Genomic DNA, 14,984 nt, shown 5'->3' on the forward strand with positions numbered 1-14,984 from the left:
CATGGCCCAATATCTAAACAAATACTTTGCCTCAGTCTTCAATGAGGCTAAAGAGGATCTTAGGGATAATGGTAGCATGACAAACGGGAATGAGGTTATGGAGGTAGATATTAACATATCTGAGGTAGAAGCAAAACTCGAACAGCTTAATGGGACTAAATTGGGGGGCCCAGATAATCTTCATCCAAGAATATTAAAGGAATTGGCATGAGAAATTGCAAGCCTATTAGCAAGAATTTTTAATGAATCTGTAAACTCAGGGGTTGTACCGTATGATTGGAGAATTGCTAACATAGTTCCTATTTTTAAGAAGGGGGGGAAAATGTGATCCGGGTAATTATAGGCCTGTTAGTTTGACATCTGTAGTATGCACTTGGAAAAAATTTGAAGGAGAAGGTAGTTAAGGACATTGAAGTCAATGGTAAATGGGACAAAATACAACATGGTTTTACAAAAGGTAGATCGTGCCAAACCAACCTGATCTCCTTCTTTGAGAAAGTAACAGATTTTTTAGACAAAGGAAAAGCAGTGGATCTAATGTACCTAGATTTCAGTAAGGCGTTGGATACCGTGCCACATGGGGAATTATTAGCTTAAATTGGAAAAGATGGGGATCAATAGGAAAATTGAAAGGTGGATAAGGAATTGGTTAAAGGGGAGTCTACAACGGGTCCTACTGAAAGGTGTACTGTCAGGTTGGAGGGTGGTTACCAGTGGAGTTCCTCAAGGATCGGTTTTGGGACCTATCTTATTTAATCTTTTTATTACTGACCTCGGCACAAAAAGTGGGAGTGCGCTAATAAAGTTTGCGGATGATACAAAGTTGGGAGGTATTGCCAATTTAGAGGAGGACAGGGATATCCTACAGGAGGATCTGGATGACCTTGTAAACTGGAGTAATAATAATAGGATGAAATTTAATAATGAGAAGTGTAAGGTCATGCATTTAGGGATTAATAACAAGAATTTTAGTTATAAACTGGGGACGCATCAATTAGAAGTAACGGAGGAGGAGAAGGACCTTGGAGTATTGGTTGATCATAGGATGACTTTGAGCCGCCAATGTGATATGGCTGTGAAAAAAGCCAGTGTGGTCTTGGGATGCATCAGGAGAGATTTTCAGTAGAGACAAGGAGGTTTTAGTACCGTTATACAAGGCACTGGTGAGACCTCACCTGGAATACTGTGTGCAGTTCTGGTCTCCCATGTTTAAGAAGGACGAATTCAAACTGGAACAGGTACAGAGAAGGGCTACTAGGATGATCCGAGGAATGGATAACTTGTCTTATGGAAGGAGACTCAAGGAGCTTGGCTTGTTTAGCCTAACTAAAAGAAGGTTGAGGGGAGATATGATTGCTCTCTGTAAATATATCAGAGGGATAAATACCGGAGAGGGAGAGGAATCATTGAAGCTTAGTACCAATGTGGACACAAGAACAAATGGGTATAAACTGGTCATTGGGAAGTTTAGACTTGAAATTAGATGAAGGTTTCTAACCATCAGAGGAGTGAAGTTTTGGAATAGCCTTCCAACGGAAGCAGTGGAGGCAAAAGATCTATCTGGCTTTAAGATTAAACTTGATAAGTTTATGGAGGAGATGGTATGATGGGATAACATGGTTTTGGTAATTAAATATTCACGGTAAATAGGACCAATGGCCTGTGATGGGATGTTAGATGGGGTGGGATCTGAGTTACTCAGGAAAGAATTTTCTGTTAGTATCTGGCTGGTGAATCTTGCCCATATGCACAGGGTTTAGCTGATCGCCATATTTTGGGGTCGGGAAGGAATTTTCCTCCAGGGCAGATTGGAAGAGGCCCTGGAGATTTTTCGCCTTCCTCTGTAGCATGGGGCACGGGTCACTTGCTGGAGGATTGTCTGCTCCTTGAAATCTTTAAACCACGATTTGAGGACTTCAGTAGCTCAAACATAGGTAAGAGGTTTTTTGAGGAGTGGTGGGTGAAATTCTGTGGCCTGCATTGTGCAGGCGGTCAGACTAGATGATCATAATGGTCCCTTCTGACCTAAATATCTATGAATAACTAGCATCGCATGACCAGTCAGTTCTCCATTGACCACAGTTTGGGAACATCGGAACCGTGCACTCCGTATCTTGTTAACATTTTTATTCATTTACTTTTATTTTATTATCTTGCCCTCTCTGGCAAGCACATTTCCTTTGTTGCCCTGCCACATGTCATGCTTCAGACTCTCCCACTCCTTCCATTATCTTCTCTTTTGCTCCCACAAATTCACCCACTCTGCATGTTAAACCACCAACCAAATAAGCTTCCCCCCAAACCTTTATTCATAAACATCTATTACAGTTCATAACAAACTTTCTAAAAAAAAAAGACCCATCAACATAAATGCACAACTACCTAAAGCAACCATGTCCAGTCTTGCCAAAGTTCCCCACACTCAGTAGTTTTTCCTTTGCCATGCTGTATCTAAGCATACACTGTAAGCTATTTATGGCAGGGATTGTTTTGTCTGAAGAGCGAATGGAGCAATTTATATAATAAAGTAATAGTAGGATATGTGACTTGTGACAGGGTCGGGCCAGATGGCTACAGGAGAGTAATAGAAGGCAGATATATTAGCCCCAGGTTAAGTAGGTCCCTTTTCCCTGGGTAAGGTAACAGGGAAGGTTCCAGAACAATCAGGAACCTTCTGGAGACAATTAAGACAGGCTGATTAGAACACCTCCAGCCAATCAAGAAGCTGCTAGAATCAATTAAGGCAGGCTAATCAGGGCACCTGGGTTTAAAAAAGACCTCACTTCAGTTTGTGGTGCGCGCGTAAGGAGCTGGGAGCAAGAGGCACTAGGAGCTGAGAATGAGAACGCATACTGTTGGAGAACTGAAGAGTACAAGCATTATCAGACACCAGGAGGAAGGTCCTATGGTGAGGATAAAGAAGGTTTTGGGAGGAGGCCATGGGGAAGTAGCCCAGGGAGTTGTAGCTGTCGCACAGCTGTTCCAGGAAGCACTCTAGACAGTTCCCCCCCAAACCTCCCAACTCCTGGTCAGACACAGGAGGAGTTGACCTGGACTGTGGGTTCAAGAAAACGGCCAAACTGAGGGCTGCCGTGAAGCTCCAAGGTGAGCAAATCCACCAATAAGCACAAGTCCCACCAAGGTAGAGGAGGAACTTTGTCACAGACTTTATAGACAATTAGTCTGATACAGTATGGCAGATCCTCTGATTAGATCATATGCAAGACAATTTTTTTTAAAAAACTGAAGTTACACTAGTAGAAGAAAATTGCTACTCAATGCTCCACCAATCTGAAAATAATAATTCTTTCCGTCACTGAATGATCAGATTGATAAAATGTTTGAGAGGAAGTTCCTGCTATTTTGTCGTCAGTAGCCTCGAATCAGCTTATTCAGTCTCCATTGAACCTCTGCAAGATATGATTTCCCAAGGGGAATGAAGAGGAAACAAAAGTGCTGTGGTGTAGTCTATCCCAGAAGTTGGAAGAACCCTTTGGATCCAGGAGGCAGACAGGACATTTAAGTTTTTAGAGATGAGATCATCAGTTATTGCTGCCCAGAATGATGATATACTGAAATACCTGCAGAGATAACCTGGATTAGTTTGTCTGTATTTACAAGTATAAAATAAAAAGTTAACAGGCTGGTATGGTTCCTGGAATGAGCGGTCAACAAGAAGCAATACTCATGTGATGACCCCTGTCTCCAATGGGAATCTGCTCCCTGAAACCATCCTGTAGTCAGACTGGTGCATTGTTAGAGTATACAAAAGAGACTGAAGGAGTACAATGTAGCAGCTCTGCAATAAGTAAAAGTTACCATTGGACTGTGAGGCTGTAGTGGAGCTAAAAATTGTCGAAATGAAGTGATATGCAGCTGTGTACTTTGACGTTGTCATAGGACAACGTTTACATAGACCCTGGGTCTTTGCCCTTAGGACTAGGGTGAGCAACTGTCTTCTGCAATGCTTAAATTCTTTTATCAAATTGTTATAGAAGGAAATGAATAAGCCAATGATCTCTTGTTTCCTGGTGTGCTTTGAGTATACAAATTAACATGCAATAAAAACACAGCACTCAAATATTTGTGACAAGTGTATCTGTTTAACATAAGAGAGTCTCTCTCATCATAACCTATATGAGCATCTCACAGAAGCTGTTCATATTCAAACAGCATTCCTTTGAGGTAAGGAACAGTTCCTGTTTCTCAGGTAGGGAACTGAGACCGAGATTAAAGTTTTTGTAATAAGCATGCGGCAGAGCCAAGAGTTCAGCCTAGTCTTAACCACCAGACTATCCTTCAGAGGAAGAACCATTCTCATCTAGGGAAAACAAGGGACACTTTCCTTTGCATGGAAACTTGAATATAATTTAAAAAATCCTGGCCCTGCATGGATGTAAAACTGACTCTGGAGAAAGCCTTCACAAAAAACTAATGATCTAAGGAATGCTGTAAGGCTTGTGAGGCAACTTTTCACATGGAAAATAACGAAGTCTTGTGCTTATATAGTTGAAGAAGCTCACTATGCCTCTTTTGAGAGAGCACAGTATGCTGTTTAGATCCCTCAGCATTTGAACATCAAGAAAAAGTTAGGGTAGTGGTAGATACTTCAGAGCACACTCCGGTAAATCTCTGGGACTATAGTTCTAGCTCTTGGCGTAGGATGTCTTTAACAGCTCATAAAACAAATTATATTTTTCTGCTTTTAAATCTGACGCTTGATTTCTTACTTAAGCATTCTTGTATATAGTCTTTGTTTATTGCTTTTAGACTTGCTTTATTTGCTTTTGGGCAAATTTTATTAAGATGGAGTTTAGATAGTAAAGAAAAATCTTCTTTACAATATTTAAATTCAAGTTCAAGGACAAGGTGAGTTTATCTTTAAGTATGCTCTTGTATCTTGCTAGAGATATCTATTACAGCCAACTGTGTGTGTTCTCAATATTGTTACCTATGGAAACAAAATACACTCTGTAGATACCCCCCCCCCCGCCGCACTGGGATAACAGCCTTGCCTACTGTCAGTTATTGTAGTTGGTCCTGTAACTCAAGAGTTAGTAGTCTGTGCTGTAATGGTGAAGGTTCAGGCTTCATTACCCACTGATACATAATGAGGGGTTGTTGCACTCAGTAGAACTTTATTTAAAAAAAAAATAAACCTCTCAACAGGCAGACAAACCAAACCAAAACTATGGTAGAATGTTTAGTTTGCAGAATCAGGCACTCAAAAGGTTGGAAATGCCAGATTTATAGTTAACCTCTACATCTTAATTGTACCCCCTTGTGCGTGTGAATAATTACATGATCACATACTTAATTACATGATCACATACTTTTTTCCCACATGATTCCTGTCTCCTTCAATACACAGAGGTCAGAATGAAGATTTCATGGGCAACTGTAAATCTGGCATTTTCTAACTTTCAGGTGCTTGCCTTCGCAACCCAAATAATCCTGTTTTGACCGTTTTTCTTTTTTTACCATCTAATATAGAATTAGTTTGGGATGGGGACTGCTTAACCTTCTGTAATCTGTTAACACCAGTTCGTTTCACTGTGTACATTTTCACTAAGTATTGGCAGTGTAAAACTTTTTTTTTTTTTTTTGGTAAAGACATCTTCGCTATATATTGATTATTAGAGCAATGGATAGTAAATAATGCAAAAACTGTAATTGAGATAAACTGTCTTATTTTAAAGGTTAAATCCTTTCTGTTTGCCTTTTTTTTTTTTTTTTAAAATCAGGAGCCAATGAAGTCCAGAGCACCACAGCTACATTTGGAATATAGATTCTACAAGCAATTAGGATCTGGAGGTAAACATACGTACAGTGTATCAGACTGTAAAATAATGTGAAAACTGACAATGGATTAAACATGAGTTGACTGATCTTGGGGTGTAACTGTCCTTTAATAACATCTTTTTAAATCAGCAGGTAGCCATAGCAGCAAAACAAAAAATAGACTGAAAGCCATTTGGTTTCATATATAACTTTATTGCTGGAATATTTTCATGTCTGTACTGGCTTATTCACTCTGATGGAAATATATTCTGTAGTATATTTATACACTGTTTTTGCAATTGTGCGTATATGTATTTAACTTCGATTTATTGTAAACTGATAGTTTTTTACCTATTGAAAAATATAGCTTCCAAGTACTCAAACCTTAGACGTTATAGAAGTTGTGGGTGTGAATTGGTGTGCTAAGGGCTTGTCTGTACAAACACTTAAGGTATGTCTATACTACCCCGAGCGCTCTCCCGTCGACTCCTGTACTCCACTGGCACAAGAGGCACAGGCGGAGTTGACGGGGGAGAGGCAGCAGTCGACTCACTGCCGTGAAGACGCTGTGGTGAGTAGATCTAAGTACGTCTACTTCAGCTACGTTATTCACATAGCTGAAGTTGTGTAATGTAGGTTGATTTCCCCCCAGTGTAGACCAGGCTATAGTTGTGGCAAGCTCGTGTGTGCTGCTCTCCAAGTATCCATGTAGAGCCTTCTGATGCACACTAAAATTTCGTAGTACTGTAATCTACCCTTTCTGAAATGGGAGCACGTTAAAGCGTACAAGGGAACTTTTAGTGCATGCCAGCAGGGCGCATATGAACATTTAGTGTGTGGGAGGAGGAGGCTGTTTCAGAACTTCACTCTTCTGATGGTTAGAAACCGTTGTCTAATTTCAAGCCTAAACTTGATGATGGCCAGTTTATATTCATTTGTTCTTGTGCCAAATTGGCCCTTAACTTAAATGAGTCCTCTCCCTCCCTGGTGTTTATCCCTCTGATGTATTTATAGAGAGCTGCTATATTTCCCCATATCCTTCATTTTGATAGGCTAAACAAGCTAAGCTCCTTAAGTCTCCTCTCTGAAGGTTGGTTCTACATTTCTCTTATCATCCTAGTAGCTCTTCTCTGCAGCTGTTCCAGTTTGAATTTATCTTTCTTAAACCTGGGAGATGGGGATTGCACACAGTATTACAGATGAAGTCTCACCAGTGCTTTATATAATAGTAATAACACTTCCCTATCTTTACTGGAAATACCTTGACTGATGCATCCTAAGATTGCATTAGCATTTTTCATGGCTGCATCACATTGGTGGCTCATTATCATCCTGCGATTGACCAATATCCCCATGTCTTTCTCCTCCTATTGCTTCTGACTGATGCATCCCCAGCTTATAGCAAAAATTCTTTGGTCCCTAAGTGCATGACCTTGTACTTTGCATTATTAAATTTCATCCCATTTCTCTTTATTCAAGTTTTCAAGGCTGTCCAAACCTTCTTGTATGATCTTCTGGTCTTTCTCCTTAATGGCAATACCTCCACCTTTGTGTGATATGCAAATTTTGTGCCAAGGTCATTAATGAAAATGTTGAATAAGATTGGTCCCAAGACTGATCCTTGGAGAAACTCAACTAATAACCTCTTTCTAGTGTGACAGTTCACCTTTCAGTATGATCTGTTATAGTCTTCCCTTTAACCAGTTCCTTACCCATCTTTCAATTATGTAGCTACAGTATATCTTGATTTTAGTAAGGATTTTGATGCAATTCCACCTGACCTTCTCATAAGCAAACTAGGGAAATGTGTTCTAAATGATATTACTCCAAGTTGGGTGCATAAGAGGTTGAAGGACCATACTCAGAGTAGTTACCAATAGTTTGCTGTCAAAATGGGAGGATGGTATCTAGTGGTCTCTTGCAAGGGTCTGTCCTGGATTTAGTACTTGTCAATATTTTTATTAATGACTTTGATAATGTTGTGGAAAGTATGCTTATACAGTTTGTGGATATCACCAAGGTGGGAGGAGCTGCAAGCAGTTTGGAGGACAGAATTAGAATTCAAAACAACCTTGACAAATTGGATAACTGGTCAGAAATCATCAAGATGAACTTCAACAAAGACAAGTGCAAAGTACTACAGTTAAGAAAGGAAAAGTCAAATGCACAATTACAAAATGAGAAATAAGTGGCTAGATTATTCTGCTACCACTGCTGAAAAGGATTTGGCGATATAGTGGATCATGGATGAGTAGTCAGTGTGATGCACTTGCAAAAAAGGCTGTTATCTTTCTGGCATGTATTAACAGGAATATGATATGTAAAACATGGGAAGTAACTGTCCCACTCTGCTTGGCACTGGTGAGTACCTCACTTGTAGTACTGTGTCCAGTTCTGGGTGCCATGCTTTAAGAAAGATGTGGACAAACTGGAGAGAGTCCAGAGGAGAACAACAAAAAGAGGTTTAGAAAACCTGACCTAGAGGAAAGATTAAAAAAACTCCCAAAACTGGATGTGTTTAGTCTTGAGAAAAGATGACTGGGGGCGAGGGACAGAGACGGACCTGAGAAAGTGTTCAAATAAGCTAATGGCTATTATAAAGATAGGGATCAGTTGTTTGCCATGTCCACTGTGAAGGCAGGACAAGAAGTAATGTGCTTAAACTGCCGCAAGCGAGATTTAAGCTAGATATTAGGGGGGAAAAGTTTCTACCTATAAGGATAGTTAAGTACTAGAACAGGCTTCCAAGGGAGGTTGTGAATCCTCATCACTGAAGGTTTTTAAGATCAGGTATAGTGGATTATATTTTTTTTATAACTACATTATTAGATTGTTAAGGCTGCACAGTCAAGCATTCAAGTTGGGAAATTTCAGAATTAAGGTTGATTGTTCAAACTTAATTCAGCCACCTTGTTTGCACCTTGTTTGTTTTTAATTCAATATTTTGTTTTGTTTTTAATTGATTTGTGTGGGCCTATGCTGTCTTCAGTACAGACAGTCCAAATTGTGCACTGAATACAGAATTTCCTTGTGGTCTATTACATGGCACGCCATCACCTGAGTGCTTCGCAAACACCTGTGAATCTTTATCTTCACACTTTCTATGTGAAGTGAGGTGGTGATTTTTATCCCTGACTTACAGATGTGGGAAGCCATGCCATAGAAATTAGACAAAATTGCCAACTGTCCACTAATTGTGGGTGAATAATCTGACACGTGATTTTTGAGGTCCTGATTTTTCAGAGTACTCATGCATTTTATGATGCCTTGTTAATTCTAAGCACAGGTCCCATTCACTTCAGTTGCAGCCGTACTGTCTCAGGTTGGGCTCTCAGAAAATGAGGAACACCTAGTTAGTGGCAGATTGTGAAAAGTTTGGTTTAAGTGACTTGCCCAGAATCACATAGGAACTGTGTAGCAGAGGTAGGGCTAAAACCCAGTTCTCCAGAATGGCATGCAGCTGCCTTAAATACAAATTAAGGCACTAGTTACTGAAGTCCCTGTCCTCAATTACTACACACCTTTCTTCTGAAACAAATGAGGCCAGGGTAGTATAGACAGCAGCCTCATTCAGTATACACTGTAATGAATTCCAGAGCACTATTCATCCTGCGCACTGAATGAGGCAGGAGTTCTGTGGAAAAAAATGGTATGTGATCGTGTAGACTATCATCATGCATATGAACAAGGGGGCTGAATTAAGGTTGTATTGACAATCTTAATTCTGGCATTTCCTAAGTTTTGACTGCTTGACTTTGAAATCTTAATCTTTTAGTATAGTTTTTTGTATGTAATTTCCTTTAAAAAAGCAAGCTGAAAAGAAATTCCATCATGTAGAATCATAGCGACTCCCTCCTGCTTCAACAGGAGGGATAGAACTTCCAGATCTACAGTACAGTTCAAATGATGGCAGAATTCTAACAGTAACTGAAAGCTGCAGTAGGTTTGTCATCTTCTGTGGACCAACCACTAGAGGTAGATGGTACACATTTTGTCAGTGGGTTTCACATATATTTGCTGACAGCAGAGGATTGTTGAAACAGAGGTTTTTTTCCAGATTCGGAGGGGAGTGTACTCTAGAGATTATAGACTCTTCTGCCCTCTAGCCTGTCCTTTTCCTTGACTTCTCCCTGCAACCTGGTTAGCTTCCTGGCCCAGACTCAGTCTTCCCCTTACCACCTCTCTGCATTCAAATCAGGCTACTTTCTCATTCTCCTCCCTGCCTAGTGCTGGCTGGAGGAGCATTGAGTACAGGAGATGATGTCCCTGCTTTTGATTTCTGTGGCTATTGCCACAACAGACCCTGGCTGCCTGGAGGAGCAATTGCAAAGCAAGTCCTCAGTCTCAACATTCCTGAGCTGAAATATAACCACTCTGCAGATGAAATATTCAGAGAATTAGCTGCCAAACTATGTGAACTAAGATATTAAGAGGCTTATAACATGGCCAAATTCCTGTGGGTTTTCACAGGGATGACAAAAGGCAAACCTTTGATACCAGGGTGTTGTGACTTGTCAAATTTCAAATCCATGCCTCAAAGCATGGAAGCATAAGAGGTTCTTAACAAAGTGGTTGTAAATATTTTAAAGATATGCTTACCAATATATTTTTTCCTGATCTCTTTGAGAAATAGCTGAAACGTTTTAGCTGAAATTAATAATTTAAAAAAAGTAAATAATTCAGCCTGGGGCAGACAAATGGTATGGAAACTTCAGCGCAAACCGTTAAAATTTGCAGTTATAAGTTACCAAAACAGGGTTTTGTTAACATTATGTGTTAAGCATGGCTACCTGTTCTGCCTATAATACAATATTAGGAGCAACTGTTTTGAATGTAAGTGACATCAATGGTAACTCTCTAAAGCTGAAATAATAAAGCCTTTATAGAATATGTTCACCTTTACTTAGTCAACTGTTATAGAAACTGCATAACATTTCCTGTGATTTCATTTTAATTGACTCCTGCTGATATCTGATCTGTGAATTTTAGTGTAGTGATGTAGTGTGCCACTTGACAGAAGATGTTCTTTTTGAGTTATCAATAATAACTCAATAATAATGATAGTTAATAATAATAATAGCATTTTAGTTGCAATAGTAACTGACAAAACACATTTGTAGGACAGGGCTTTCTGCATAATCTTTAGTAGCTTTTGTCCATGGAATGATGTACTGATGCATTTCTACATCTGTGAAGTCATAGACTAGAAAAAAAAATCTTTTGTTTAAAAAAACAGCCTGAGAATCCCCTCATACTTCGCTCTCACTCTCTTGCTCCGAAAAAAGCCTTGAAAACAATTATACACAAAATCCAGAACCAGTTACAATGTCTGGGCTGATTTACTCTTGTATGAATCCATTATGTAATAGTGAAAGGACATGTGGATTAAATTAATCCAGTACCTCATTAACTTTCAGATTCACCACTCAATTTGTGCTTTTACGTTGTTGGCAAGCAAGGGTAAATGTACTCTAACTTGCTACTTATACTTTTTAATTCTAAAATATGCTCCGAAAATAATCTTCAGTTTTCTAATGTGAATTGTGATGTTGATAATCAGATACACATGGTCAAATTCTACATATTTTCCATACATTAGATCGGACTATGTTCTCTAGCTTGACATCAGCAGCTACCACTGTCTGATGCTTCAGTGGAAAGTGACTTCCCACTCCCCCAAAATATATGCCCAGCCAGTTGTGCATTGAAGTGGGATGGGGAATCAATTCTTAGTTTCTGCAAGTGATTTCATCGTGAGGCATGGAATTTGATAACTCTTACTTTAGCTTGTCCTAGTACAGTTGGCAGTGGTTGTAAAAATTATCCAGCCCTTAAGGGAGGGTGGGGGGAATTTCAGCCATAACATTTGAATTAATGGTTTCCTTTATCAATAAATTCTGCAGGATGATCATACATTATATAATAGTACTTCCTTTTTCATTGGTTCTAAATTGACTTGCTGCTAAGGTCATTGAGCCCTTGATCTTTCATTGTGGAATGGAGCAAAATAGAGGGAACTGATCAGTTTACATTATATAGGCCTTTCGTAATTTAAATTATCATAAGTCAAGTCTCCTATGCTTTGCTTTCCAGGCAAATGTTTCTTGTTTTTTTTTAATCTCTTGTTCTGTGTGTCCCACCATATTTCAAAAGTCAGGGGTAATAAGGTACGAAGCTCAGAGTGCTTTAATACAACTTGCATCGTGGCAATTTTTGGGGGATAAGTAATGGCGCAAAGAGAATGGGATGAATCTTCTAGATTGTGGAGTACCCTTCCTATAAACAATATAGGAATCTCGACCCGAAGAATAAGATGCTCTAGGAGAGTAGTGCAAATGGGTCCAAAGATCTTTGGGTGCATTGACACAGTTGGGAGCACCTCTTGCTGCTTTCTGGAGTGTAGAAGAAAAAACATGGACTTCTGTTGGTGTGTACCCTTCTGGTGGCCATGCATTCCAACAGAGCTGGTGCTTTAGTGAAAATTAATTGGGGAAACTAGTTTTCTGAAATTAGATTAGTCAATATATTTAACTAATTTCCTTAGATCGTGTTATCGATTTTTCACATAAATGATGTGCTTTTTCTTTAGCGTCATACCCAATTGAAAAGTTTTGTGAAAACTCAATCACTCCTTTTTACACAGTCACAATTCAAAAGTAAGAATAACTCAGTGAATTATTGGCAGGAAATACTTACTTACGCAGCAAGTGATCAGTCTGTCAGCACTGTGGCAGTAAACTGAGAAGTCAAATTTAAAAGGTAATTTAATTGCTGTTTCTAATACTCAAAACTACAGGATAAGTAAATAAAACTGATAGTCATAGGTATAAAATGTACACTTACTGCAGTCCAGAACACTTTACATACAGGGAACTTCTGAAAGGTATTGTTACTGGTTCTTATCTGAAATTAAACTAGACCCGGGATCATAAATAACACTCAGTTAATCAGTGCATATTACTTTTTTCTCAGTTCATGTCATATATGTATGGATGATATGAGCATCATCCATCACTGTTCAGGCAAGTTGGCTTTGTGATCCTGTACCTTGGAAATCTGTTCTCATCTTGGTGTACAGTAACTCCTCACTTAAAGTCGTCCCGGTTAATGTTATTTTGTTGTTACGTTGCTGATCAATTAGAGAACATGCTCGTTTAAAGTTGTGCAATGCTCCCTTATAACATTGTTTGGCAGCCACCTGCTTTGTCCACTGCTTGCAGGAAGAGAAGCCCATTGGAGCTAGCTGGGTGGGGGCTTGGAACCAGGGTGGACCAGCAGCCCCCCGTCAGCACCCCGCTCCCCTAAGTTCCCTGTGTGGCAGCTGCCCAGTAGGCTATCAGTTGCCTGCAGTTCAGCTGTCTCTCCCCCCACTGCCATGTGCTGCTCCTGCCCTCTGCCTTGGAGCTGCTCCTGGGAGCCTCCTGCTTGCTGTGCGGGGAGGAGGGGGGCTAATGTCAGGGTGTCCCCCTCCCCTCTGCTCGTGCCTCCCGCTTACTCCATCTCCATAAAAGGGGGCGAGGGGACACGACAGGGCTAGGGATGGAGGGAGCTTGCTGGCAGCAGCTGCTGTCTCAACTTTCTGATCTACTTAAAAAGGCAATGTACTTAGAGTGCGGTCAGCATACTTAAAGGGGTAATGCACATCTCTCTCTCTCTCTCATATTAAAAAAAATACACACACACACACACACACTGTGTGTCTCTCTGTCTGCCATGCTGTCTGCCCTCCTTCCATTTGTGCTGCCTTGTAGAGTGTGAGGCTACATTAACAACAATGTGTTAATCTTCGAGGGCTCAGCAGAGCGCTAGTTCGTTATTTACCAGTAAGGCATTCCCTGGGAAATATCCCACCCTCTGACTCTACCACCTCAACCAAGCTTCACAATCATCATTGCTATGTATAGTATTCAATTGTTTGTTTAAAACGTATACTCTGTGTCTGTCTGTCTGTCTATCTGTCTATCAATAATATAGTCTTTTGTCTGGTGAAAAAAATTTCCCTGGAGCCTAACCGCCCCCCCCCCCCCCGTTTATATTAATTCTTATGGGGAAATTGGATTAGTTTAACAACGTTTCACTTAAAGTTGCATTTTTCAGGAACATAACTACAATGTTAAGTGAGGAGTCACTGTATTAAAGGAGGAATTGTGCAAGCTAGGACCCAAGGCCTTTCTTTCTGAGAGCTTCTTAGGCAGCCAACATTCTTCTCTTTCCCCACACACCAAGCTCATGAAACCTGTAATAAATTCAAACATTGTGAATGATATGAATTGGGCTTCAAACCAGGATATAACACTGGACATAGCCCTGGTAGTATGTTTCATTTTCCCCAGATGCAACCATCACCACTAACATGTTGCAGTGCCTACAAGAGACTAGCTTCTGGATGAAGAGCAGCTGGCTCATACTTGTTCTAGGCAATACCAATGTGATGCTGGTTGGAAGAGGAGATGATGCTTAAAGATAATTTGGATATTGTCCTTCCCATCCACTGGGCATAAGCACCACATTTGTCAAAGAGGTGAAAAACCTTGTGGTCCCAATAAGCTCATTAATGAGCCATTGTGTTTGGGTATCATCAGTGATTAGCTTTTTTTTGAACCTCCAGCTTGCTGGGAAATTTTAGTCCTTTATCTCATTTGAGGATCTGGTTACAAAGGTCTATATATTTATCACATCCAGGCTGGATTATTGGAATTCACTGTACCTGAAGCTGAAAGGGAGAACCATGTAAGGGATCCTGCTTCCTGCTGCCTCAACAGGCTAAACTACCATGAGCACATCACCCCATACTCTGATGTCTCTACCAGCTCCCAGTCCCTTTACACTGCAAGTTCAAAGCCTTGGTTCTGATTTTCAAAGCCTTCTATGTCTGTTCTTCGCTATATTACAGAACAAATCTCCATCTATGAACTATCAAGACAGTTCAGCTCCTCTGGAAAAAACCCAGGATGAAGCACGTGAGAACCTGTGACAAAACATTCAAGGCTGTGGAACAAACTTTGAGATGAAACTAATCCAGAGTTGTCTTACATTGAGGTTATACTGCAAGACCTTCCCTTTAGCTAAGTTTCCCACTGTATTTGGAATGATATTTACAACCACCACCCTCATCTCGTACCAGTAACATAAAAAATCTACACCAAGCAGTTTCCTATAACCAGAGAAGGGAGAGGAGCTTGATGACTCTGTGAAGGACTCTG

At 40.2% G+C, this 14,984-nt stretch overlaps 1 protein-coding gene across 5 annotated transcripts in view; it reads left to right on the forward strand.

Annotated features, from left to right (window-relative positions):
- Window positions 1-14,984, forward strand: part of CSNK1G3 (casein kinase 1 gamma 3) — a 157,889-nt gene that overhangs the window by 49,508 nt on the left and 93,397 nt on the right. For all 5 annotated transcript variants that reach the window (XM_077817379.1, XM_077817381.1, XM_077817380.1 and 2 more), the window contains one exon: window positions 5,745-5,814. In XM_077817379.1, the coding sequence (XP_077673505.1) occupies window positions 5,745-5,814 (70 nt within the window). The remainder of the gene's footprint in view (window positions 1-5,744; window positions 5,815-14,984) is intronic.

The sequence above is a fragment of the Eretmochelys imbricata genome, chromosome 5 (assembly GCF_965152235.1).
Source record: "Eretmochelys imbricata isolate rEreImb1 chromosome 5, rEreImb1.hap1, whole genome shotgun sequence".
NCBI classification, from domain to species: Eukaryota; Metazoa; Chordata; order Testudines; family Cheloniidae; genus Eretmochelys; species Eretmochelys imbricata.